The sequence below is a fragment of the Euwallacea similis genome, chromosome 13 (genome assembly GCF_039881205.1).
Source record: "Euwallacea similis isolate ESF13 chromosome 13, ESF131.1, whole genome shotgun sequence".
In the NCBI taxonomy this organism is placed as follows: Eukaryota; Metazoa; Arthropoda; class Insecta; order Coleoptera; family Curculionidae; genus Euwallacea; species Euwallacea similis.
Window position 1 is genome coordinate 976,611 of NC_089621.1, and position 25,936 is coordinate 1,002,546.

The 25,936-nt window shown below is 38.1% G+C and overlaps 1 protein-coding gene across 2 annotated transcripts in view; it reads right to left on the bottom strand.

Moving 5' to 3' along the window:
* Positions 1–6,394: 6,394 nt before the first annotated feature.
* LOC136413193 (zwei Ig domain protein zig-8-like) overlaps positions 6,395–25,936 on the bottom strand; it is a 127,982-nt gene continuing 108,440 nt past the window's right edge. The window contains exons 4-8 of one of the 2 annotated variants that reach the window (XM_066396585.1): positions 12,311–12,521; positions 11,628–11,675; positions 9,274–9,385; positions 9,035–9,222; positions 6,395–7,333 (exon numbers count right to left, since the gene is read on the bottom strand). In XM_066396585.1, the coding sequence (XP_066252682.1) occupies positions 7,236–7,333; positions 9,035–9,222; positions 9,274–9,385; positions 11,628–11,675; positions 12,311–12,521 (657 nt within the window). In that variant the 3' untranslated portion in view covers positions 6,395–7,235. The remainder of the gene's footprint in view (positions 7,334–9,034; positions 9,223–9,273; positions 9,386–11,627; positions 11,676–12,310; positions 12,522–25,936) is intronic. The other variant, XM_066396586.1, reaches the window with a different exon arrangement.

The window sequence follows — 25,936 nt, forward strand, 5'->3', positions numbered from 1 at the left end:
CTGAAACATTAAATCCTCCAAACGCGCGATTAATTTTTCTCGCTCTTGTAACCTTAAATTCAATATAATTAACGATAATTAATTTTGGAATCCTGGAATTGAATGGGCAAGTTGGCCATGTTGCTGAGACCTAATTTGAACTAGAGAAAATTAAAATTTTGAATTTATCACTGTAAAGCCCGATTTTTCAAACTGCTGGCAACCTTACCGGCAAGATGATGTTTGGGGAATTGAACCAGTGCTCTGATCTGATCCCGTTATGTCTCTGGAAATTATCTTGCTGGCAAAGTTACCCGGAGTTTGAAAAACCGGGCCTAAATTAACCAAAGAAGTTTAGAAGTAATTAAAACTTCAACAAAGGGCAAAGTTGGATCCTTTGTGAGTCTCTTTGAGCAGTTCCGAATTGGGTGCTTTTCAGTACAAAATACCTTTTTTATACTGAGTGTAGCTATCTCTCCTCTGTTTGATGAATCCCGGATATGCTCACCTTTTTGCTCTTAGCGTGAACTGTTTGTAAGCTAATTAAAGAAATTCATTTTTTGTCCCTCTAATTAGGCCTATTTGTACGTAGGTAATCTCCGTCATCAATCTCAGCATTGCACTCTTGCAATGGCTCCAGTCTTAATATACGTTGGCACGTGCATTAACGCCAATTAGCCAGAGAATTCCACTTGCGCTTGCATGTGGCAAAAACCGTGTTAATCCGGTAAAACCTCGAAATTATGGTAATGACTCAATAACTATATAGTTAACAAACACGCAACCTCAGGCCCCACTAGTGAGCCAACAATATAATGTATTACCAAGGAACATGGAAATTCATGCAAAGAAACCTCAAGCAGTCTCGAAGCATCCTCAATAAACACCCTTAAGTACATAGTTCCCCATGAAAGAATTTCCAATGGAATTTTTTTAAAGTTTTTTGGGTCACCGCGGGAGTTTCTGAAACATCGTGGTGCTCCTCAAGTATTAAAATACACAGGCACTACAAAGGAGAGCCTGTGATAGTGGCAGTGGATAAGCCGAATTTGGAATGGAAGCTTCCATAGCTATTTCATTCATTCTCATCTTTCCAAGGCTAATAAAGCAATCTATTTCATTGCGGGTCAAGTGCTCTTGTCCACGCTCAAAAAGCCGCAGCATTCCAATGATGGACGAACATACGTAAGTTCGTAAATTTCCTGCAACTAGCAAATTATTCTTTCAAAGCTCGGGATTGCTGTTTGCTCAGGGGAATTTTGCAAAAGAATTTATTTTCCCGGCAAATGAGTTTACTTTCCCAGATATATTTCCATGCCCCGAACGAAGCCATGGAGATCATAGACAGGCGGGAGTTGGTTTCGCATAATTACCACGTGATGAACGGATATGGGGTGGATGGTGTGGTAACTAGGGGTTGCAAGGGTTGAGTGTGCAGAAAAAAGTGCAGATTGCCCCTTGAGGGGGTGAGGGCGCTTTGAGGCACAGTCTTGTTAATAGCTACGACTTGTGCAGGATTGCTGGGAGGCATCGCGTGTGTCCTCTCCATTCTTATGGAAGGCTGAGCGTTTTTGGACGGGCGGATGATCAGGAATGTATTGTTCGCATAAATACAGTGCGTTCATTTGAACTTGCCACCCCAGATATCGTAAAAACGGAAATACATACGAAGGTACTGAGTGAGGTGGTCTTCCAGATCGGAAGGGGGAACTCTTTTGCCATTATTCGCTTAAGCCTAATAGCCACCCCGCTACCCCAACTTGAAAATTTTAAATGGCACCCCAACCGAGTTGCACCTCATATTAAAGGTAATTAAAAGTAAAGAGTGTCGGTGCATTAAGAAACTCGATTTGGCAAAGCGTTTTCGAAAAATCAAGGGAAAACTGATATCACGATTTCAAATACATGCAAAAAATTTTCCGAACTTCCCAGATTTTTTAGCATTCTTTTCTGATCAACAAGTAAATAAATAAATGTTTTTTATTAGGTGGGATACATTTCATTCATCATTTTCGAACAGAAACCCATTTTACAAAGATTTTGCCGTTTAATATTTGTTAAATGGTGTGAAAATGTGTAATATTAATATTTTGATTAACATGGTATCTTCTGTAAAAAGAGTAGAAATTGATTTAATATATGGTAAGAATAACCAATCCCCTCAGCAGACCGTTAAGGTTTTCAACGAAAAATGCCCTCACGAAAATATTTTTCAAATCTACATGAAGCAACTTTTTTTTTTTTTAATTTACAACCATAGAATCGGTAGCTAGTTGAAAAAGAAATTTAACGAGAGTATTGAATGAGGCTGCAACAATTGAAGTGTTGGGGCAATTTGTGGCTGAACCAACCACATCAATTAGAAAAGTGTCTTGTCAAACTGGAATTTCAATTGGTCCTATTGTAAAAGTGACGAAAATACACAAGTTTCGCCCGTGTAAAATGCAAATTTATCAGGTACTAGCTGAGGATGATCCCGATCGTTGGACTGAGTTTTGTGAAAGCGTGACAGCCCTAATTGCCACTACCCCAAATCTTGTTAAAAATATCTGTTTCTCTTACGAGTGCACATTTTATTTAAATGGTTTTGTTAACAAGCAGAATTGTCGTTATTGATGCGACCAAAATCCTCATATTTTTCAGGAGTACTCAGTGGTCTCAAAAAGTTAATGCATGGGCTGGAATATTAGGAGATACTGTAATTGGACCATTATCCATCGATGGTAAGCTTGATGGTGAATTACACCTCAATATGCGAGAAGAGACAATTGATCATAGTAGAAACCGAAGCTACGCAAGGAGATCACAACGGCGATTATCTACTCAACAAAAATATTTTTCAATTTGAACAAGACGGAGCACCGCCACATTATGTCATACCGATACGACAATGGCTTGATGGACGATTTCCAGGTAGACGGATTGGCAAAAGAGAAACAACTGAACGACCTTCAAGATTTCCTGATTTAATGCCTCCTGATTTTTTTCTTTTGGTGTCATTTTAAATCAGTTGTTTATAAATCAGATCCTGAAGACATTGATGAACCAAAAAACCGCACAACCGCAGAACGTTGAACCAGAACTAGAGACACTTTTCAAAGGCTCTGACAGGCATTTGAAAGCAGATTGTATTTGTATTTAACACAAAATGGAAATCATTATGAACATCTAGTGACCTAAATGTAATAAGGTTACAAGCCTAAAAACGTTTTTCTTACACATTTGCCACGGGTAAGTTGATGCTTTTAGCCTCATTGATAACTATCATTAAATTGAGTTTTCTTTCGTTTTTCCGTCATTTTTCGAAAACGCTTTGATAAATCGAGTTTCTTAATGCACCGATATTCTGTACTTTTAATTACCTTTAATGTAAGGTGCAACTCGGTGGGGGGTGCCATTTAAAATTTCCAAGTTAGGGCAGCAGGGTGGCAAGGGGTGACTATTGATAATGTGGGCAAAAGTGTTCCCCCTCGCATTCTAAAAGGCCACCTACTCAGTACTTTTATGTTGTACGTATTTACGTTTTTACAATACTTGGGGTGGTAAATTTTCAAATGAATACACTGTATAATCGCCATTTCATATTTTATGGTAATGATGATGATGATGATGATGATGATGATGATAATGAGTCTGTGTACCTTCTGTGACCTCTATAGGGCAACAACATTGCGACCTCCAGCCCTTTCCTCAGAGCCTCTCTCTGAAGGACATTCAATTTTCTAAAACAATTTTTATCTGGAATTTTATATTTACCAAAACAGTTGTTTTTCAGTGCAAATTGAGAGCATTTCAGAGTTCTGCACCGGCTGCAGCTTTGAAAGCATCGTCGAAATTATCTGCTCGATTGCAGCTTGATTCCCAATAAATAAATACAAATTCATTGAGCTTCCTACACTTCATATCAGTCTATTAGATCCTCAGCTAAAGGAACGCCATTCCGCTATCAGCCCATAAAGCATTGATTAAAGGAAAAAGTAAAACCGGAGATCCGAAAATATATATGTTAATACCCTGAAAGGCTCTTCCCATTTTGCCATAAACTGCACGACTTTATATAGGGATTAATGCTTCCGATGCTTCATTAGGACGAGAAAGTTTGCATTTTGAGTAGGTGAGGTAATGAAAGGGCGATTTACCGAGCTTTTTCCCTTTCCGGGAAAGCTGTTTTGCTATCGGGACAGCTTTGGAGATAGTGAATCGTTCCGGTTGTGTGTGTGATACGACCGTCAACCAAAAATAAAGAAATCCTATGCGCTAAACCCCCGGAGAAAAAGCACAAACCCCTTTTGTAAGAGGATTTAGCCACGTTGGAAGTTAAGCTCAGTGGAGTCATTAATCACCTAGATACAACCCGAGTGGCGCTGTTGCCGATTTTCGGTTTAAAACGTTTTAAAATTCGATTTGCTCGGTTATAAAGTGAAGTCAGTTAATCCTTTGATGCCAGTCTTATCTTATGATAAATGAGAGACTGATTGGGTATTTAATAATTATTTTACATAAATATGGAGGGCTTACGTCGGGGGTTAAATCCGGCTAATCCAGCTTAGAGATTTCAGTTTTTGCGATGGATTTATCGGCCTTCGAATTCGCCTTTTTCTTGTATCAATATTGCGCTTTTTAGGCAAGGGAATTTATCCAAATTTATTAATTTTACTATAGGAGGCAATCTTAAGGCTCGCTCTGGAAAATAGCGGTATAAATGTGGTTAAAAATTTCCAGTTAGCAGATTGAGGAAGATGCGCATTCGCCATTTTGTTCAGAAGGCAACTGATTAATTAGTAATAATTTTCGATTTAATAAACGTTTATTAAGTTGGTCATGGATGTTGCTGTCAAAGTTACATCTTAGATGGTGCCACCCTTGCTTAATTAAAGTTAAAGAGAAATTCAATTTTTTTATTCATTCCATAGGCACCAAAGGGGCTTTGAAGTTCCTAAACCTGTATCAAAGGAAAAAGTTTTAATTTTTCTTTAACTTTGAGATGTTTGTTCTGGTAAAAAATCCATTACAAAACAGTAACTTTTGTCGCTATTCTGAATAACTCAATGTAACTGTCCCTTTTTCACTTGTTCAATCACAGCACTCTCTCACCCTTTTGCTCTTATGGGAAATTGGCCATTAATAAATTAATTCTTTACGAAGCAATGGCATGGATTCAAATGAGACTTAACAAAACTCCACACTTTCAAGCAGTGGCGTAGGAGAGTCTTATTTTGCTAATACCAAGGGAAATTGCAACAAAGAAACCTGTAAGAAATTAGGCCTGAATCATTTTCTAGGTGAATAATCACATTTATTATATATGTGTGGTTTATAATTGGGCAAACCTCATCTTTCAAGTAACTATGTTACTCATTGCAGTAAAGCGATAATCGCCTTTAAAGTCTCACGAAGTTTAGAAAATTCTGATAAACAAAATAAACCTGCCCGACCAACAATTTTAAGGGTGAACAACCGCTTAACTGATAATAACTTACTGCAGGACGGCCCTCACTTTGACCCAACAAAAACCCTCTCCATTATAATGCACAAATATATTCCTTTAGCCCAATAATCAATCAATATGCATAATTCCGCTTACAAGTCCTCGCAAGTCCCAGCTCTGACCATTGTAAGTGTCTCGATCCCCCTGGCTTTTTGCTTGACTACTTCGCAGTCCAGCAAACACGGATTGCTGTAGGTGTGTCCGTCCGATGCGCACAACGGTTCATAGTTCATTGGACAAATGCATAAGTCTTGATCAATTTGTTGAGCTGCCTGGAGGCTGCAGCTCAAAGTTACGAGAAGGAACAGAGGCAGGAACCACTTCATTTTGGCTGATGATAACTGATAAAATCGACAATGTTTGATGTTCGTTCCGGTTTTTATCGAATATATATCGGATTATAAAAGATTAAGATAATGCCTTTGATGGGAGCATGTTCTGTAAAGTCGTAAATCAATCAGGCGATTAGGTCGAGTGAGGAGCATCCTTATCTGCCCCAGACTATCATTGCATCAATAACGGTTGAAGCCACTAACATGAAACACTTAGTAATGCGGGTCATTTTTTTAGCAGTAGCGCTAAATTTAGTGGTCTCGTACGATGAAGACTTTGAAGAAGACTCAGTGAAGCCCGCGAAGAAGCGCAGCTACATACAAGATCTTCCTGATAAAGAGGTCCTGAATAAGCAGAAAAATGCAATTGAGGAGGATGAAAAGGAGTCCCTGGTTAGCATCGAGGCTTACTGTACCTGTCCCAGAACCTACGAGCCAGTATGTGGTTCCGATGGAAAGACTTACAACAATAACTGCATCTTCGATTGCGAGAATAGGAAGTTGCTGATAGACAAGAAACCGGGGATTGCCGTAGTGAAGGAGTATCCGTGTGAGGAGGAAGCCGAGTTGTGATCTTCGAAATAAAACTAAATCCAACTTTTAACTATGGTTTTACTCTAAATTGTATTTACAAACGTTTACAGATGATTGATAAAGTAGGTTGGTAGTAAGTATGTCTTTTTGATTCGTTACTTAACGTACATAGATTTCTATAGGGGTTTATTTACATTTAAAAAAAGGTATTTACAAAGAAACTATTTAAACAGTAAAAATTTAGTAACACCATAATATCTACACTGATAAAAGTCAATAAATTAGTATGATACATGAAGACATCTCTATGTTAGTTTTAGTGGTACTATGCGCTGTGCAGTGGTTTCAGTTGAGGGAAGATGCCTATGATTCAACTCTTATAAAGTCTGTACTCTTCTGACAAACCAAAACTAAAGAAAAATAAGTTTTATGGACGCCACATCATCGCTTTGTGTCTTTTAGCACCGCACTCATTTCCTTTGACCTACTTCAGTAATAGAAGTCCTCAAATTGTCACTCGCTTTATTATTAATATAAGAAACATGCATTAGTAGTTTGATTATTATTATGACCTTAGGCCTGGTTGCACCGCTACGGCTTAAACCCCGCCCAAACTTCAAGCTCCAGTGTATATCCTGTTACACCATTCTGAGCCTAATTTCAAGTAAAGTTCAAGTCGAAAATGCACAACCGGGCCATGTTCATATACAAAAGACTACCCTTTCATCAATTCACCATTAGATTACCCTGTGCTAAATTATTACTCATCTAACTCAATTTATACAAAAGACTCTGTACACTTAAAAAGTTCATTGCTAAACAGCCGATTAGAAATCACACAGTATATTTTTGCTTTGCACATCTTTACTTAGATTTATTTAGAAGGGGCGCAGGTGGGGTGATCATCTGCCGACGATCATCAGGACCATGAGCATACAAACTGAGATAAAGGGGATGCAGTGTTGACCACTGCTCGTTTGCATCGCAGCTGGATGTTCACCTGTAAGGGGAAGTTCAAAAGTGAAGAATTCATTATTGACACTGTTGGTTTTCTATGTTTAGTGAAACTGAAAACGTCTGAGAAAATGGCGGGTTTGAATTAAAAATCACAAAAACCAATTTCCGTTCGCCATTTTGTTCAGAAAATGCAAAAACCCCTATTTGTCAATATTTTCGAATTTTGAGAAGGTAATTTGGTCGTCCTATACGTTCCCACTTAAACACTCAATTATTCAAATACCAATTGATCCATTTTCATATGGAGATTGGAACTTAAATGAGAGAGCTGGCCACGAATCCTAGATCAATCTGGTTGCAAGCTTAAAGCACAAATGTGCTGGGTCAATAATTTTCGGGGACAATCATTATCTAACCATAATTAGTAAAATTTAAGTGATACTTTATGGAGAAATAATGACGAATCCGGGGTTCACTTGGATACTCCACAAATAGCATTTAAAATGCTTTTCAAGATTGGAAAATTCTGGCCGGAGAAATAAACTGGCTGGACCAGTATTTTCAGGGATAATCATCATCTAGATATGGGCAATAATTGGTAACATTTTTATGGGAATCCAAGCAGAGACAGTGGCATAGCATGGTCTATTAGGATACCCTCCAGAAATAGTATTTAAAATCCACTAAAGATGACAAATTTTGAAAAATTCTCACCAGGAAAATGAACTTATTTTGGATGAGCAATTTTCTGGGTGGTTGATCACTCGAACATTGGAGAAATTTTTGAAAAAAATTGCTATTTAATTCAAAATAAGAGAGCGAAAGGGCGACACCTGTTGCTAACAAATGCATGGGCTTCATTAAAAGTGGTCATCATCAATCATGCATTTGATATTTCAAGTGAAGATTTGAGTGTGTTACGTGTTAATTGAACATGACCTACATTTGTCTATAACCCAGCAGAAGCTGGATAAACATACAATAAAAATGCGAAGCCACGTGCACCCTGAAGTTTGTTTGCACTTTATGTAAGGTCTACTGGAACTAAATTTAGTCGTTCAAAGTTTGGTTTCCCAGCGCAAAATATGAGCTTTCCGTTCAAGTGCCTAAAGCTCACGTATTTAATCTTAACCCTTGTAATGGAAATTTTTAACAGCGAACGGAAAATTACATTCTGTGTAGTAGTTACATACGTGGGAGACCGACTGTGATGCGGCTTTCTATGCCGGAAGACAAAATAGCCATATTCGTCTTGTTATACCCTTTTAATTTTATCGGGAAATGGCCATAAATGAAAACAAAACAAAGCAAAAGAGCAGATCTTATTTACTGTTATGGTGCTTTTATTGCAGCTTGCGCCTAATTGTTAAAAATTAATGGCTGTCGTTATCCCTCTTAATAGGACGGCTGCCCTACTCAATTAAGTTGGCCTTCTAGGCACAAAAATCGCCTAGAAGCACTTAAACTATACTCGAAAACTCCCCATCCAATCAAAGGATACCTGGAACAAGTGCGAAGGAAACCGTATAATAAAAACCATATCGGAGCTTATTGGAACATCTGGGGGAAAGTTTTGATCGCTCCCCTTATATCTAAAATGTATTAAGGCCTTGTAATGAGATTTCACCGCAAAGAAGTGGGTTTCCGTCTGGTATATGAAGGTGTTTTCTATCGGATTAACCCCGAGGAGATTGGAGTTTTAATATTGGATGCAAAAAATGTAGTTCATATATAACTAGCTCACCATTGAGTACGTGAACCGAAGCTGAAGCTGGACTGGCATTGGACGGCATGCAAGTGTAGTTTCCAGTGTCTTCAATCCGGGCTTTGGTCACTAGAAGCTTACTCGTGGTGCCTGCTTCAGTTTTCTCAGTTTCAAGGCTGATCCCTCCCCTGGGCGAGTCGAAGTCCACCACCGAGTGCCCGTGATACCTGAAGCAGAAATCCTCGCAACCCCTGCAGCGCTCTAATCGAAAGCCTTACCATAAAACTGAGGAAGGGGGTGTGGAGTGGACATTGACGATGCAAGTGAGGGATATGGTGCTGCCCTTTTTCACGAAAATCTCCCTAGGCCCTGCAATACTAGCCTGGGCATCTGGAAGTAAAAAAATATCATGCAATGCAAGCCGGCACGCAAAGTACGAATATTTCATCCGGAATAAACGTTTCATGACTCGCAAAGTGCGTTTCATGTTACCAGATGTAAATTGTTGCAGATAATTAATATTTACGTCGTTCGGAATAAGAAAAACCCGACACGAAGTGAATTTAAAAAAATTGAACTTTAAGTAACTCTGGCCCGAGAGGCGTGAATGAGGAGGGTGGGTTTGCCTACGTGTAGCTGCATGAACAATGCGTGAATAGGAAGGACACACACGTTTGCCGTGCTTCGGCAATGAAATATCGGGGAAAAGGAGCGGAAGATCTGTCGGTAAACAGACGAAACATGCAACTTTTACGTTAGAGAAAATGAGAAATTCCAATTGTTACCAGATTCAAGCAAAAAGGCTGAAAACGGTGCATTCCCCATTTTGTCGAGAAAACACTTAGTGTCTCCCAGTTGTTAACATTACCGTCGCTTATTTAGGCCCAGGTTTTCAATTATGATTATTTAATTTCCTGGCGTTGATCAGATTATGCGTTTTTCGTACGTTAAGGGGAAAGAGAAAAATTAAACTTTTGATTGCTTCAAACATAAAAGGCAACGCGGCATTAATTGCCAGCCATTACGATGCTCAGTAGTGCGATCCTGGTTGCCTATACGTAATTGCACAAAACGCATTAGGAGGCCTTGCATCGTTGCCGTGTTTCCGCAGCGGAATTTCTCGTAATTAAATTTTTGTTGATTTTTTCCTGTAATGAATTAACAGAGAGCAGGGTTTGAAACCACCGCTGATTTTAATTAAAACGAGTTCAAAATTCTACGAAAACTAGTTACGTAATTTGATTCAACTTTGGAGGTAATGCCTAAGTGGCACTAAATTTCCCTGAAGCATGTATTAATGCTCAAAGTGGCTGCAATAAAATTTATTAGTGAGTCTACAGGGCTTGCCTCTAAGCTTTTATAAATAGCAGGAAATTTGTCTAAGCCTTATATACATTCCCTCTCAACTTATTAGGACCCTCAGGTTAAACCTACGCAGCTATATCAAGTTAAACTCGGCCAGAAATAGCGATGGAACTTTTCTAATATCACCTTGGGTTTAAACAACCGACACAATCTATTTGTTAACCCCTTCGAGGTATCTTCCCGAAATAAAGGATTGATTCAGAGCCCTCGGAACTCGCTAATTTTCCGGAATTAAAGGGAAAATAACAGTTACTTAGGTTAATTAAATTACCACGATTCCGAACTGAGAGAAATACCGGGAATTATGGCGTGGTTATTTAATTTAACTTCAACCTGTTCTTCTGTGCTCCTGTCGTTAGCTGCGTTCACGTAAAGCGGGGATTTTTGTAGGCGAGACCTGCCGCCGTAGCTGCCAATGCAAATGTTCACTTCCTACAATCGCATCCCCCTAATTTGCACCACCAGCTCAAAGGCTACTAAAATGCGCCTAATGGATTTGCCACAACTAATCCGACTAATTAACATTCCTTAGCGGGCAAGACCGCAAAATCCTCCATTCCGTTATCGCTCCTCCCGTTGCAACTGAAACTGAAGCTATAATTATCACTCCATAATAATTTTCGAATCCGCTAATACCTGCAGCAAAGGGAAACTCGGACTTAAAGTCTCGCTTTTCTGAACTTTAAACTAGAAAATTAAACGGGGCTTTATCCGGGGCTTTATCTACGAGTTAGGTAATTTCTTAACTTCTCAAAGTTTGCAGGGTTTTAACTTGACGGCGGAATAGTTTTATTGTTGAAAGGAAATTGTAAATAGTTGCCGGTGTTACATTGGAAATTTAGCGAGTTTTAAAGGGAAGTTTCTCTGGCAAAGCCACACACAGCGCAAGAATCGGGTTTTTTTATCCGAGGGGCGAGTTAAATTCAAAGTTATCACTCGTAGAGGCCATTAAACGTCCAAGAAGGCCGGTTTAGTATGGAGGACGTGGAGAAGCATGGAAATTATTGCCCAAATCGAATATGGAAGAACGAAGTTCCATAACAATTCGATTGTGTCCGTGGATTTTATCTCTTCTGGACGTGAGATGCCAGCAAAGCCGTTTTCCATGGCCTTTGCTTATTATTAGTTTGCCCAGATGCCGGCCGGAATGCAATAATTGTACTATGAGAAAATTAACTTGGAAACAGCTGTCCCTAACTTATCCATCAGGTTTCCCAGCGAACTCAAAAGCATGCAGCAAGTGTCAGTTCTAGCAACAAACGTGTACCTTTTCGTATTCTTGAATCGTGGTGTGTGGCGGCAAGAGAATTCAAGTCTGCAACAAAAAAGTCAGTACAGAGAGAAGAAACATGTGGCGGAACAAAAATAACTATCGAAGCATGCACTAATTGAAATAAGTTAGCCCTAACAGGGTTGCAGTAAGCTGAAGAACTGGGTGATTGAGGATATTTCAGTACAGCCGGCAACAGCGCACCATGACGGGTGCGGTGGCGTATCCAACCGGGGGTGTGTTGGTAAAACCTATAGGTACGAAGCAGTGTTGCCAAGAGAGATAACCATTTTGTCAGAAGTGGGGCTAGCTGGTCGCAGTCGGGGGTCAATCATCATTATCCCTGTTCTAGTTCTCCTGCCCAACCGCAGTTATCCAGAAAAAAAGGTATCTATTCATTTACGTCTAACGATTGTTATCATAACGAAAACAAATCGCTCCCGAGCAAAAGAAGTTACTCGCCATCTCGAAAAACTTATTCAAGCGCACTTTGACAAATAGGGGTCAGATATAGATAGCGACTTGTCTGATTTGTCAAAGTTAGCGGAAACTCCACATTATCGGCCCGAAAACTATAAGAACGAGCAAAGAATCCGTTCCGATTGTGCAAATGAGGCTGACGAGCTCTCCGATAAGGAGCTTCCCTTTTATCCCACTTTAGAGAACCATTAGGTACTTACCATCGACATTCAGCAGTATGGGCAAGCTGATTTTAGGCTCAGTATTTACTTGACATTCGTAAACTCCTGCGTCCCGTTTCTGCACGTATTCTATCCGCAAGTCCCAGTCGTCAGAGTGTTCTGGATGCCGGACGTTAAACCGGCCATCTCCGGTATAGGTGTGGATACTGGAAGTGAGGATATGCAAATCTCTTTTGCGGATCCATGAGACCTGAAACAACAGAAGATTCATTTAAAAAAACTGATACTTAACGGATTAATAATGAATCTGGCAACGCCCAGGCGTTCGGAGCTATCAGAGATGTATCGGTAGTTGTCTATCAATTAGGCTTTAAGGGTATCGAACAGAGTCCAGTTTGAGCATTGTGGCTGGTTGAATCGGCAGTTTAATAAATAGCTATCCATTAATGGCGAATTCCGGCATCCAAGACGTTCGCATCAAGCCTGCGGTGCCAGTGGAGAATTCGGTAATTTTTTCGCAATCGGTGCAGGTTTTTTCGATCCTCGACTTCGACAGCTATCGAACGTTATTGAAGTTCTGAAAAGTTGACATTTTTTTGCCGTTTCGATGGCTATTATCGTGTGGAAATATCGGAAATACTAATGACGTAGAAGAAATGGACATGATAAATAATTGCCGGCATTCCACTAAAATTGCTCTAACTTTTTGAACGAAATGCCGACATAAATTAGTGCTCTTGTTACGTTATTTTCTCGTCAGAGATGCATATAAGAGACGATTGCTTCCTTTGATTTCGCCGCATCGAATCAGTGCCTCATTTGTCAAGGAGGGGCGACAAAAGGGGCTTGGGAAGATTTAATTGGTGTCCGTTTAATTAAATCTAGTTTAGAGTTATCGAAGAAAAATTGTTGTTTTTTACCCCTCCAACAGCTGTTTCGAAGCTTTGCTGATATTGAAGCAATTCTTTCCTCAATAAACTTTGTTTCCAATTTAATTTAGGATCGAACAGGGGCACGCAACGGAGGAATCGAGGCAAGTAAATAATCCCCCATAAAGCTAATAAACAAACCATAAAACTGAACGCCCAATGAAAGAAGTATTTAAGGAAATAATTATACATTTGGCAACCCCGAGTCGAGTGCTCGCGTTAAGAATGCCGGGTTTGTTTCAGTGGTTGCGCTCTCTCTGTTCCTTTGAAAATCAGCTACGCCAATGATTTTTCTGTAGTTTCGCAATTAAAAATTTCCTCTATAATCTTTGATTTTATCACTTGATTCGAGAATAAGCAGACATATGAGAAGCAAAAAATCAAATCACGCCTATGACAACACCGGCATATGATCTTCACTGGTCAGATCGGACAGGTTAAATTGGTTGCCTATTCTACAAAGTATTGGGAAATGTAGCAGCGTTGTCAATTCTATTTTCCTTCCACTAAGCGGTGGCATTATTTCCAGATTTAGACCACATGGCCTAGGGAAATGATTCCCTCTCTTCAAAGTGTTTAAAGGGGAACAAGTGCTGGCACCATTAAAAAAGAGCTATGGTTTTTAGAGCAAACTTAGTCCAGATTTTAATTTAGAGATAAGCACTCTCCAGGTCTTTGATGTAGCCTTAGAATGGCTTCGAAAGTTAAGGATCGGCTCGTATAATGATTGCTTTTAAGACTTTTTTTGGATGACACTTCCAATCAGTTTTCCAATCAATTGGTCGGAATATTTTATGACAAATCGGCCTATTTACGCATTTTAATGAATAAAACTAAAAAAATAAAGTGCAACAAACGGATATGTTTTTAGGCTGGAAATTTATGCCTTGTCGCAAAAAGTGATTAATTTAATATTATTAGTGGGCCAAAATTGAATTATCCCGTAAATAAAATTTAACTGGTGCTAAGCGGATTTAATTTATTAATTATTAGGGAATTTATTGGACCATACTTTTCAAATTAGAGAATGCTGGTCGGTGCAATATGCCGCCTTTAAATAACGCTAAAAATAATAATTAAATTCTATATCAGTCAGGCAATAAAATAAACTATTCTAGAACCACTTTTGGGCACAATGGCGAAGGATTGGTTTGCCTTAACTTCTTGCCCAAATGGTGGATGTAATGGTGTTCTGAATAATTGAAGCACTTAAGCGATAGTGCAAATGCACTTTCGGACCACTTGGAGACATAAATTTAAATCGTAATATGGGTAGCCATTAGAAACTAATCTATTCGGCTAAAAGTGCCATATATTGTTATTTTCTACTGGGTTAATATCGTTTTCGTGTTGTGCGGCCATCATTAAGGCATTAGCGAGAGGAGTGAGAACGATTCCATTTCCCGATACGGCACAGCGACTAATGAAACCGCGAAAAGTAAATTTCAGGTTATTGTTGTTCAAATAGGAGCACAGTTTTCGATCCTTGCAAGAATTCTATTAAAACACGCTCTAGCCTAAATCGTGTAATATCTGGAGCAAACTATAAAGCTCCGCTTAATGTATTGCTGACATGAAAGTTTTAAGCCAAATGTGGATATCGGAAATAGGTATTGCGTTGATTTAAAATGTAGAGCCGTTTAGGACAGAAGTTTTCGAGCTTGTTTGCACAACAAAATCACCCTGTGACGGTAACATCCTCCCTGCAGTTCTGCTGCGTTCTTTGGCGTTGAAACAATAGCAAAAAATACTTGATTAAGCTTCGCGTTTCCTAAGGAACAATGGGCCTGGGATGGAAGACCTTTAAGAATAAAGAAGAGTGGCATTGACAAAAAAGGTTGATCTCGCTCTTAGGGGAAGCCACGGGATAAATATTAAATTACACCCTCTTGTCCTAGGGTGAAGCACCCTGTATGTAATCCGCTTAGGTGGACAAATGCAATTTTGATGTTCGGCCCTGCACAGGAGGGCGTCAAATAAATGTAAAACAACTAAATGGGATATAACTAGATGCAGCAGTAATTTTCCCATCGGCTTTACATTATTCATGATAGGCGTTTTGAGGGAAATTTGTCGACTGTGTGATCTGTTTATCTGAGCAACTACGGCAATTATAACGCAATTTCGACTGATTAAAAAAAATTTATACAAAAAACTTTGCTCCATCGGAAGTTGAAGTCGAGCAGCATTAAATCTTCGAAAGTGAATCGAGAGCGAAAGAGACTTTTTGAGTGTTAAGCTTCAAAGCTTCAGGTGTATTGCGAACAATGCGTTAAGCTTGTGTGTGATGGTGAGCCTCAAAAGTAGAAAGAGTGAAACTCTCGCGGATAAAAACTTCGCTGTTATTATGTCATCACTTTCAGCTTGACAAAGGAAAGTGAAGCATCCAGAAAAAGAGGGGAAAAGCAATTACTCGACACGCATTTTGTTTTAAAATACTTTCTTTTCAAACAAATAATGGAACGTAAAACACTTCCAAAGCCGAGCGTTATTCTCGACTTTTATTTAACTTCGCCAAAATGACAGAGGGATTGACTCTGAATTTAGGTACAAAGAGTGGAGTTTGCGTTTTGAAATAATGCTTGCGTTTTTAACTGAAGAATTTTCATAACTAACAAAAATTATCACGGATTTGGTGGCAAGACAGCTGTTGCGAGCGCGCCAGTAAATGCGACTTTTGAAACTGGTTGCCTAAACGATGGTAAGCTATTGGCACATGGAGTAGCGTGGACCCCAGTCAGGCTTGATGACTTTTTATCATTCTTGACTTACTTGACTGGAACGACAAATTTCGTACCTCTCCAAAAGAAATATTCATGATGAATCGACGAGAAAGGACGTGGCTGTCCCCTCAGATATAAGAAGTAAGTAAGACACAGTGATACGATGGCGGGTCCGGATTAAGAGACTCAAAGTAACACATCAGTCAATAAGCCTCCGGTCTGACACATATATGACAGCAGTGTTGACAGACCCTTATGACTTCTGGATAGAACCAACATTCAAACGATACCTGTCAAAATTCCATGACATTTTGACAATTAGTTGACGTTTTGGTCTGCTGCCGCGTTTGCGCACACCGGACCAAAAATAACAATGCGCCTACGATTGGTAGCACTGTTATTGTAAGTAGGTCTCGTTCTAATTCTTTACGAGTACAAGGAAAGCAACAGATAAGGCGACAGATGACACGTTCAATTTATTTATTTGGATTAAGTTGTTTATGTATAAGTCTAGGTTTAGATTTGAAATGAATTACTTTTTTTCTTTTTATTTATCGCTCTTACAGTTCACGCCTAGTGTTGATGATTTGAATGTTTATGTCTGCGTCCAACCCGGACGACGCTTAGAGACCTTTTCGACGTCTTCTATTAGTATCAGCAAATGTGTTTCTTTATGCCTAGTCGCAAACTAGCGCATTTAAAACATAAAAAACAATTAATAACTAAAAAAAGAAAAAAGGAAAGGGTAGCAGTGGTCGAGACGCAAGACGTTGGAGAGCTAGAGACAGTCTAGCGGTGCAAGACGAGTTGGACACAAGCTGCTTATGAAAAAAAAATTCCTAATTTTCGTTCGTTATTAATTTTTTTTCTTTTGAATATCATACCTCTCGGCATTCATAGTTTCCTTTATGCGCGAAAATAGTGTTTTCAAAAGTGCAAGTTCAAAGTGCCGCTCACCCACGCCTTTAAAGGTCAGAATTCTGTCCATTGTAAAGTGCGACGCCAACAATTCGCCATTTGACCACGAAACATTTTGGTCCTTGAGTTAGACATTACACATTTGGCCTTCCAGACGGATCAGAAAACGTTTTGGGTCCTGTGACCCGGACCATACACGAACAGAAACTTCAGTGTTAATTGTACTGATTGGTATTACGATCGTTTCGACAAGAGTGGACGATTGAAAAGCTTTTGAGTTTAGTGCGAGGCGTAATAGTGCTGTACTCAACAAAGAAGTGGACAACTCAGGTCAGTTTTCTTTTAGGTTTAAGTAATTTCTTTTTTTTATTGTTGAAGTTTAGTTTTAAGTTGTTATTAAAGTAACTACAAGCGCTCAAAGCGACGAGTTTAAGTTTTCTTTAACCCTAAAGTTTCTTAAGTTAATCTTTAGAGTCATCATAACGGGGCTTTCAGGAAACTTAGGTGGTACCCCTCGGCTAGTAATATTATAGTTTATTAAAACCCATGTTGTTTCTCTCTCGAATAAATTAATTGAACCGGTCACCCATGCTTTTTACTCTATCACGATTGAAAGTAGAGATTGGCTAAGCGTTGAGCGAATTTTTGCCGAAATACATGAGGACGAGGATGATAAGAGCGAGAGTGATGTAGACGAGCGAGTGGAAGCCACAAATAAGGCAGAAATCAACCTGCTGAACTACGACACTTTTTGGAGCTGTTCCAGCGAGATAAAAGGGATTTCTTGCGTTGGTATGTGACATTGGATGAAACATGAATCCACTACTGCACACCTGAATCTAAGAGATCGCCAGCTAAGTGGACAGCGGCCGTCGAAACTCGTCCAAAGCGATCAAAAACTCAAAGGTCACCTGGCAAGGTTATGACATCTGTATTTTGGGACGTGCATGATATTTTGTTCATCGACTATCATGAGAAAGGTAAAACTATCAGTAGCGAATATTACATGGAATTATTGGATCGATTTTACTTACTTAGACTGAAGACTTATTGAGCGATGTGTCGTATTGTGGATTTTCGGTTTGACGTGACCGAAAGTTCGTGTGACTCTTCTCATAAGGCCAAAATGAGGCGATTCCGCAAAATGGCCGACAAGGTCATTGCGGACTGGATGGACCGCCGTAAGTTCACAATTTCAGAGATACTGTTTCGTTTAAAAATAACCTTCTTAACTATAGCTAGGGTTTATTGAAAAAATTGATAATTTACGCGCTAAACAATATCGATAAAAACGAGCAATAACGAGACAGAGGAAGCGACTCGCCATTTTATCAGACCAGTCGTTCCACCTAAATCCCCTAGAGGGGGCGTCTGTTCCCTTATCAACGAACATAACGAAACATGACCTATAGAGGATGGCGCGGTTGCCACGTTGATTTGGATTTCATGAGACACAGGTCTTAACGTCATCCGCCATAATTAACAATTAAATATGTAAACAAATCATACTTGCTTTTCGATGATTTTTAAAACGGGTGCTCATCAACAACAATAAACCAGCCAGTCCCCAATTAACACGAATTTACAACCATTTTAATGATTTCTAAGCCACTCTCGAACGGTAGAGCACAAATCTCAAAAAAATACTGTAGGTCAAAAAATATTCGTTCACCCATTAGATTGCTGTGTTTTATCTGTGTATCTTTAATAGTTTTAAAAAATCAAAACATAGAAATATCAGTTACAAACTAGGTTTAATAAAGAACTCTTCAAAACAAAATAAAAGTCAACAAAATTAATTGCAAATAAAAAATAAACAATCATTGAAAATACTTCAACTAAAAAAGTATTCGCACACTTCCAAATATTTGTTTTTTTTTAAATTGTATGTGTGCATTTCTAATAAAACATCAAAATATTAATTTCGTGAAGTTTAGCAAAATGCCCTAAAGCAATTCAATATTAAAATTAATGATTGGGTGGAAAAGGCAAAGAATTGAGCATGGAAATCAAGAAACCTATTGTGTGTTATTATCAATAAGATAAATCGGTGAGAAAAGTAACTAAACCGATTGATAAACTGACTAGTACTGTGTCATACATATTAAAGAAATTTAAAAGTATTAACTTAATTGAAAATAAAACACGTTCAGGGCGCCTTTTCAAAATAGTCAAGCGAAATGAAAATTTCATTTTCACACAAATAAAAAAACCCTCATGTGAGTGCCTCCTCCTTGGCTCCTGAATTGGAATCTGCTACTGGACCACGCATTCGTCTAGAAACAATTAGAGTTTGTCTAAGGAAAATTCATTTCCGTGATAAAAAAAACGTGTAAAGGAGTCATGGATTAACAAGAAAAGTCGAAAATTAAGAATAGAGTTTACAAGATTCCACTTAGACAAGTCCTTAGAGTTTAGTAATAAAAGTAGTAATTTTAAACTTAGCAATATTTTCAGACGAAAGTAAATTTAACCTTTTTCGCTGTGATGGAGCAAATTTTATTTAGAGAAAACTGGGGGGACGCATGAATCCACGGAATCTGCAACCAACAGTAAATATTGAGGTGGAAACGTCTTAGCCTGAGGTTATACAGTTGCAAGTGGGGTCGGCAGTCTTCATTTTATCAAAGGAACCACGGATAGGTTTATGAATAGAGACATATTAATACAAAATTTACATAAAAGTGCTACAAAGCTTGGATTGGTTGAATATTATTATTTCTAAGAAGATAATGACCCCAAACGTTACTCCACAGTAATGCGCGAATAATTGTTAAACAATGTTGCTCACCAGTTAGCAACATTTACACAATTTGCGGATCTCAATCCTACTGAACACTTGTGGAAACATCTCGACAGACAAGTTCGAAACCATCAGCTCCAAAACAAAACTTAGCTACAAGCGGTATTAAAGGAAGAATGGCAAAACATTTCTCCAGAAATTACCAATAACTTAATCAATTCCTTGCCTCGTTGTTTGCAAGCAGTTATCGAGGCTAAAGGACGAGCTACAAAATATTTAAACCCCATTTTTCTATTTTATTAATTAATAATAATTAAAATCAGCTATATGCACGAATAGTTTTTTACTTCAGTCATTTTCAGTTATCGTTTATTTTTTATTTGCAATAAATATTGCTGGATTTTATTTTGCTATAAAGAGTTCTTTATTAAATCTAATTTAATAACGGCAACCTAATAGGCGCATGAATGCTTTTTTGACCTATTGCATACAAGGTGTAACAAATTCTAGCCAATGTATGAGGATCTGGAAAATGGTAAGAGATAGAAAGTCAGTTAAAGGGAGGCAAAGTTGCGTATTTTGGTGCTCAATAATAATCCATTTGCGATTAAAAAAAATCCGAATACCATCGGAAACATTCGATGAAAACGGAAATTTGGATTTTCGTTTTCCTTAAAAAACTCGGAAACCATTATTCGGGGAAAGCTGGTAATAAAACATTTTTAGAGCACTCTTTGTCTGGTTTTCTACTGTTGTAATCACTATTTTTACTCAAAGATTAGTTTTTGAGACACCATTGACTACTTTGGATTTACTTATGGGCGCCATCTTGGATTTTTGCAAAATTAGAATCGACATGAAATTTCCTTTCTAGTGATTCCAGTATTTTAGTGGATTTTATATGAATAAAAGTAAAAAAACATTTTCCATGAAAGAAGCCTTGAATTGCGTTGATATGTCAAGTCAACAATCATCAGATTGTGTTTTGTTAACTTCATTATTTAATAATATTAGGGGGCTGAGAAATAAATTAACAAAATACAATCTGACTTTTGTTAACTTGACAAGGCAACGCAATTCAAAGCTCCTTAGATGGAAAATGTTTTTTTACTTTTATTCTTATAAAATTCACTAAAATGCTGGGACATAATACATCACTGAAAAGGAAATCTCATGTGGATTTCAATTTTGTAAAAATTCAAAATGGCGCCCATAAAAAAATCCAAAGTAGTTCATTACATCTCAAAAACCAATCGTCGAGTAAAAATACTGATCACGACAGTAGAAAACTAGACAAAAATTGCTCTAATTATGTTTCATTATTAGCTTTCTCCGAATAATGATTTTCAGGTTTTCTGAAAAAAACGAAAATTCAAATTTTTGGTTTTTATCAGAAACTTTCGAAAGTATTCGGATTTTTTTACTTTCGCAAATAGATTACTGTTGAATTTCAAAATACGCAACTTAGCCTCCATATAATCGACTTTATATTTATATCTTACCGTTTCCGAGATCCCCATATCCAGGGTATTTCAAATTCGACCTTCACTATTGGGATCTCGAAAACTAGAAGAGATACGAAGAAGTTTAAATGGGGGCAAAATTGCGTAATTTAGCGCTTGATTGAATACCATTTTCAATATTTTAATTTTTCGAGTACTTCTGAAGATATTCGAGAAAAACTAAAAATTGGAAAATCCATTTTTATTTTTTTTAGGGTTATTTGACAAGAATAGTTAAATCCGTAAGCACATTTTCATTACCACTTTTTCTCAGCTACACGATGACATATTCAGATTTGCCATCCGAAGTTTCGTTTTTCGGCTACCATTATCAACTTGATTTTTTCTTATGGGTGCCATATTGAATTTTTCGACAGAAAAATAATGCGTTTCATTCTGATTTCACTGATATAAAACTTCTTATAATTTACTTTTTTAAAAGCCGAAATATTTAAATCAAGAGAAATATTACATATAATAGTTGGCCTTGACTCCATCGAAAGATTTTCTTTTGTTCGCGTTATATGACAGAACTCCTCAAACGAGATTAGAGCGTGTGCAGATTTCCAATGAAAATGAGCTTCAGAAATGAAGAGAAACGAGATATGTTAAGACTTTATTATAAATTTGATAGAAACAGTACGAAAACAGCTCAAATGTATTTTGAGTTATATCCGGAAAGACAACAGCCGCATAGAACATTATTTAAAACTTTGGACGAACATTTCGAAAGCGCCAAACTCACCAAACCAACCAAAAACTTAAAATGAAGTATGGAACAGAATGGAAGAAGATTTTCAAAGGTACCAAACTCAGCTAAATGTACTGTTCCTATCAAATTTTTAATAAAGTCTTAATATATCTCGTTTCTTTTCATTTTTGAAGCTCATTTTCATTGGAAATCTGCACACGCACTAATTTCGTTTGAGGAGTTCTGTCATATAGCGCGAACAAAAGAACGTCTTTCGATGGAGTCAAGGCCAACTATGTAATATTTCTTTTTATTTAAATATTTCGGCTTTTAAAAAAGTAAATTATAAGAAGTTCTATATCAATGAAACCAGAATGAAACGCACTATTTTTCTGTTGAAAATTCCAATATGGCGCCCATAAGAAAAAATAAATTTGATAATGATAGCCGAAAGACAAAACGTCGGATGGCAAATCTGAATATGTCATCGTGTAGCTGAGAAAAAGTGGCAATGAAAATGTGCTTACGGATTTAACCTTTCTTGTCAAATAACGCTAAAAAAAATAAAAATGGATTCTTCAATTTTTAGTTTTTCTCGGATATCTTCGGGTGTACTCGGAAAATTAAAATTTTGAAAATGGTATTCGATCAAGCGCTAGATTGCGCAACTTTGCCCCCATTTAAACTTCTTCGTATCCCCTCTAGTTCCCGAGATCCCAATGGTGAGAGTCGATTTTGAAATACCCCCGAATTTGTTACACCCTGTATAGGCTGTTGAGTTTGACCGTATCTTTGGCAGCTAATTACTGAGAACAATTCCACGTTTTTGACTATATGAATCACTACATAATGAAAACATAGAGTATGTAAGCAACGCCGCTGGTTTGTACTGTAAACCATAGGGTTTTTATTCGCAAATTGTTCTGACACGACCGATTGCCGACGTGAATAAGAAAATTCAATTTTACTTATTTACATTTCACTTCCGTGGTCCAAATTTGAAGTGTACAGGCGTTGGGCATTCCAAAATCTCGCCTGATGCGTTCCTGGATCCCAAATTCTAGATGGAATGTGTTTAGTAACTAAACCAGGATGAAGCGCTGTTGATCCAGTTGAGAAGACCACCATATATGTATGCGATGATTGGTTCGGATTAAGGGATCAGAAGCATGTACATATGTATGACTTTCCTCGTAGGGCCAAAGTGAGGTAATGCCGCAAAATGGCCGCCAAGATGATTATGGACTGGATAGTCGCGGTCTAACCACTGTTAATTCGCCGTCTTATTTTTACTGTTTCGTGTAAAAATAACCTCCACAACTACCACTAAGTCTTATTGGTAAAAACTAATGATTTACGTGCTAACCCATATGGATAAATAGTAGTAAAAATGTGACAAAGCAGGCAATGAGCCGCTACACGATACAAGTGGTGCCAGCTAAATCCCTAAAAAGGGTGTCAGTCGTCTCACATAAACAAAAATACAATAAAAATAACGCTCTACTGCGAAGGGCGCAGTTGCCACGTTGACTTGGGTTTCATAAGATACCGTCACAAATATGTAGTTAGGGAACAAGCCAACCTGTAGCTTCAATTGTCATGGCATTTAAATAACAGCAACTCTGACAACCCTGCTTTAACATCTCGACATTAATCAGATACGCGAGGTTGACTATCCATGCTCCATTATAAAACCAGGCAACGTTGCCAAGTCGGGCTTAATTTCCTCATGCTTTTACCATTTTCACGTATGATTTAGGAGAAATTGCCTTCTATCGCAACATCGAGTTTCTGAAATAATCTCCCTGTTAACAAATCCATTTTTGCATAGTCCTAACAGAAAATTTCATGGTCAGGATCTATTTTTGGATATTTGCCAGTGCAAAAATAGGCCATGCAATACAACCTTTTGAAATAACAAAACCCAATTTTTGCAGCTAAAACCATTTCTCCCACCTATAGAAATATGCAAACAAAACACATTCCTCTTGTTTATTCGTTCCATTTTCGGAGACCCTTTTTCAAAGAAATGACGCTCTGGCCATCAGGGCTGTTCTACAATTTACATGGAGTAACTTAGCATTTCAGTTGCAACACGAGCAATAGTTAAAGCAGAAACTGTAATAAATTGAAAACGTATCTGCAGGGCATTGTGTACCTTCAACCAGACCGGCTCATTTGTAATGGAAATTAGGAGAAACGTTCATATACAAGTTCTCTACTAATTGGAAAGAAATCCAGACCCAGATATGGCTAACCCGCGAAATTCTCAAGATTAAGACCGTTCTCGTTTTCTCGTTTTTGGGGCTTCGAATCGGTGGTTTGGCTTAGCCTTGAGAATTTTTTATTATCGATTACTATCTGTTTCGAAACTAGAATTTATAGAGGCTTCACATCTCTCGTTCTCCCTTTATCCGCCCATCAAAACGTAGCCCTTTGTGGACCCCTACGGCATAATTTTCTCTGTCTGCGCACCGTTCCCGTTTATATTTTTAATCATACGTGCGGATTTGGCCCGCATTGTCCTCGCATCGACGATAATTACTTGCGAAACAGGAGTTATTAAAACACAAAGCCGAAGGTCGGTGGAGGAGTCCCACTCTCCAACAAACGATGAGCGAATATGAATTATTGATTCGCTGAATTAGTCTCAGCCAATGGCACTCAATGGGATATTAATTGTGGCTTTTATTGAGGATGCGAAGGGTGACTGTCGTATCTCGTACAAAGGGTTCTTAGATAGGTTAGATTTGAAACAATAAGGGAGTTGAAAGGAATGGAAGAGCGAGAAATTTTGGTCTTGTGCGTTTCAAGAGGGAGAAGTTTATGTATTCTGTATTTTTCACTTTCTATTTCTTTCTAAAATCATTTTATCCATTGCACGCAATTTATTGTAAGTTTTCTCACGTCGTCTTGCGGCCTATGCTTCTGCTCCAAATGAGCTTTTCAAGTTCTGATAGGCGCAATGTCGCAATTAAGATCGAAAACTCTCGACCCTCATCGCTCTATAGGTATAAGGACATCCGCACATTGAAATACCTGCATAATATGAAATTCCTATTCATTACAAAACAAAATTGCACTTACAACAGATTCTTTGCAAGACACCTTGTACAAGTGGCACACATGCATGCAGCTCTCGTGCGTATATATGGATCCGACCTATTTCCATATGAGATATTTCCCACGAGTGTAATTTTGCGCTCTCTTCGCAATACAATGGATATGCAGGCAAATTTGGTGCATTTCCATAAATGCTTTTGACAGTTTTAAGTTCCTTGACGATGATGAGGTACCCCAGACACATAATGATGTTTCAATGAAACACGCAACCATTAATATCGCCTAAAATTTCTGGTCTAATCTTTAGTCGGTAAATTTGGACCCTTTCAGGCTGAGATTTCAATTTCGAGCCATGGCTTAAAGTAAGTTCAAGGCAGTTTAATCGGGGGCTTTAGCCGGGCCAATTTATTTGGTAATTAACACAAGAATAAGCCAGATTTAGAGTTTCAGGATTAATATCAAAATACGAACTACTGGCAATGTTGCGGGTATCATTGTGCGGTCAAATTTATAACTTGAATCGACTACCTCTGGACTTAATGGCGAATGCGCCTTTAGAAGCTTTTGTTCGGGATAGCAGCAAAACGCAACAGGGTTTAATTCGAGTTTGTTTGACCTATGTGCTTAATGAGTGCATAGAACAAACGGCCATTTGGAGCCAATTTTTCCAATCGAACACAATGGCTAATTTACATGTTTATCAATTTGTATCAGCGGCTCGTATTTTATTCGACGAAAAATGTGCATTTCGGCGTATTTTCCAAATTTCCTCTCATCGAAAATAACGATTTTGTAATGGAAAAATATTTTTTTTTGTAATTATTAAATGGTTATATAACGCGGAATCGATGAACGGACAAAAGGCAGAGGTTAATTGTATTAGCTTGATTATGTTCCTGTTAATAATGACGCCAAGCTGATTTTGCTATAGTGGACACAATGCTAATTTACATGTTTATCTGTTTAAATCACTAATTTGCTGTCTCTTCCTATTGCAAATTGAACGCACATGATGAGATGTAGGAAATAGGTTAATGTACAAAATTGATTTGGTGATGGTATGCTTTTTCTGTCGCATTCATAGTGATTCAATGGG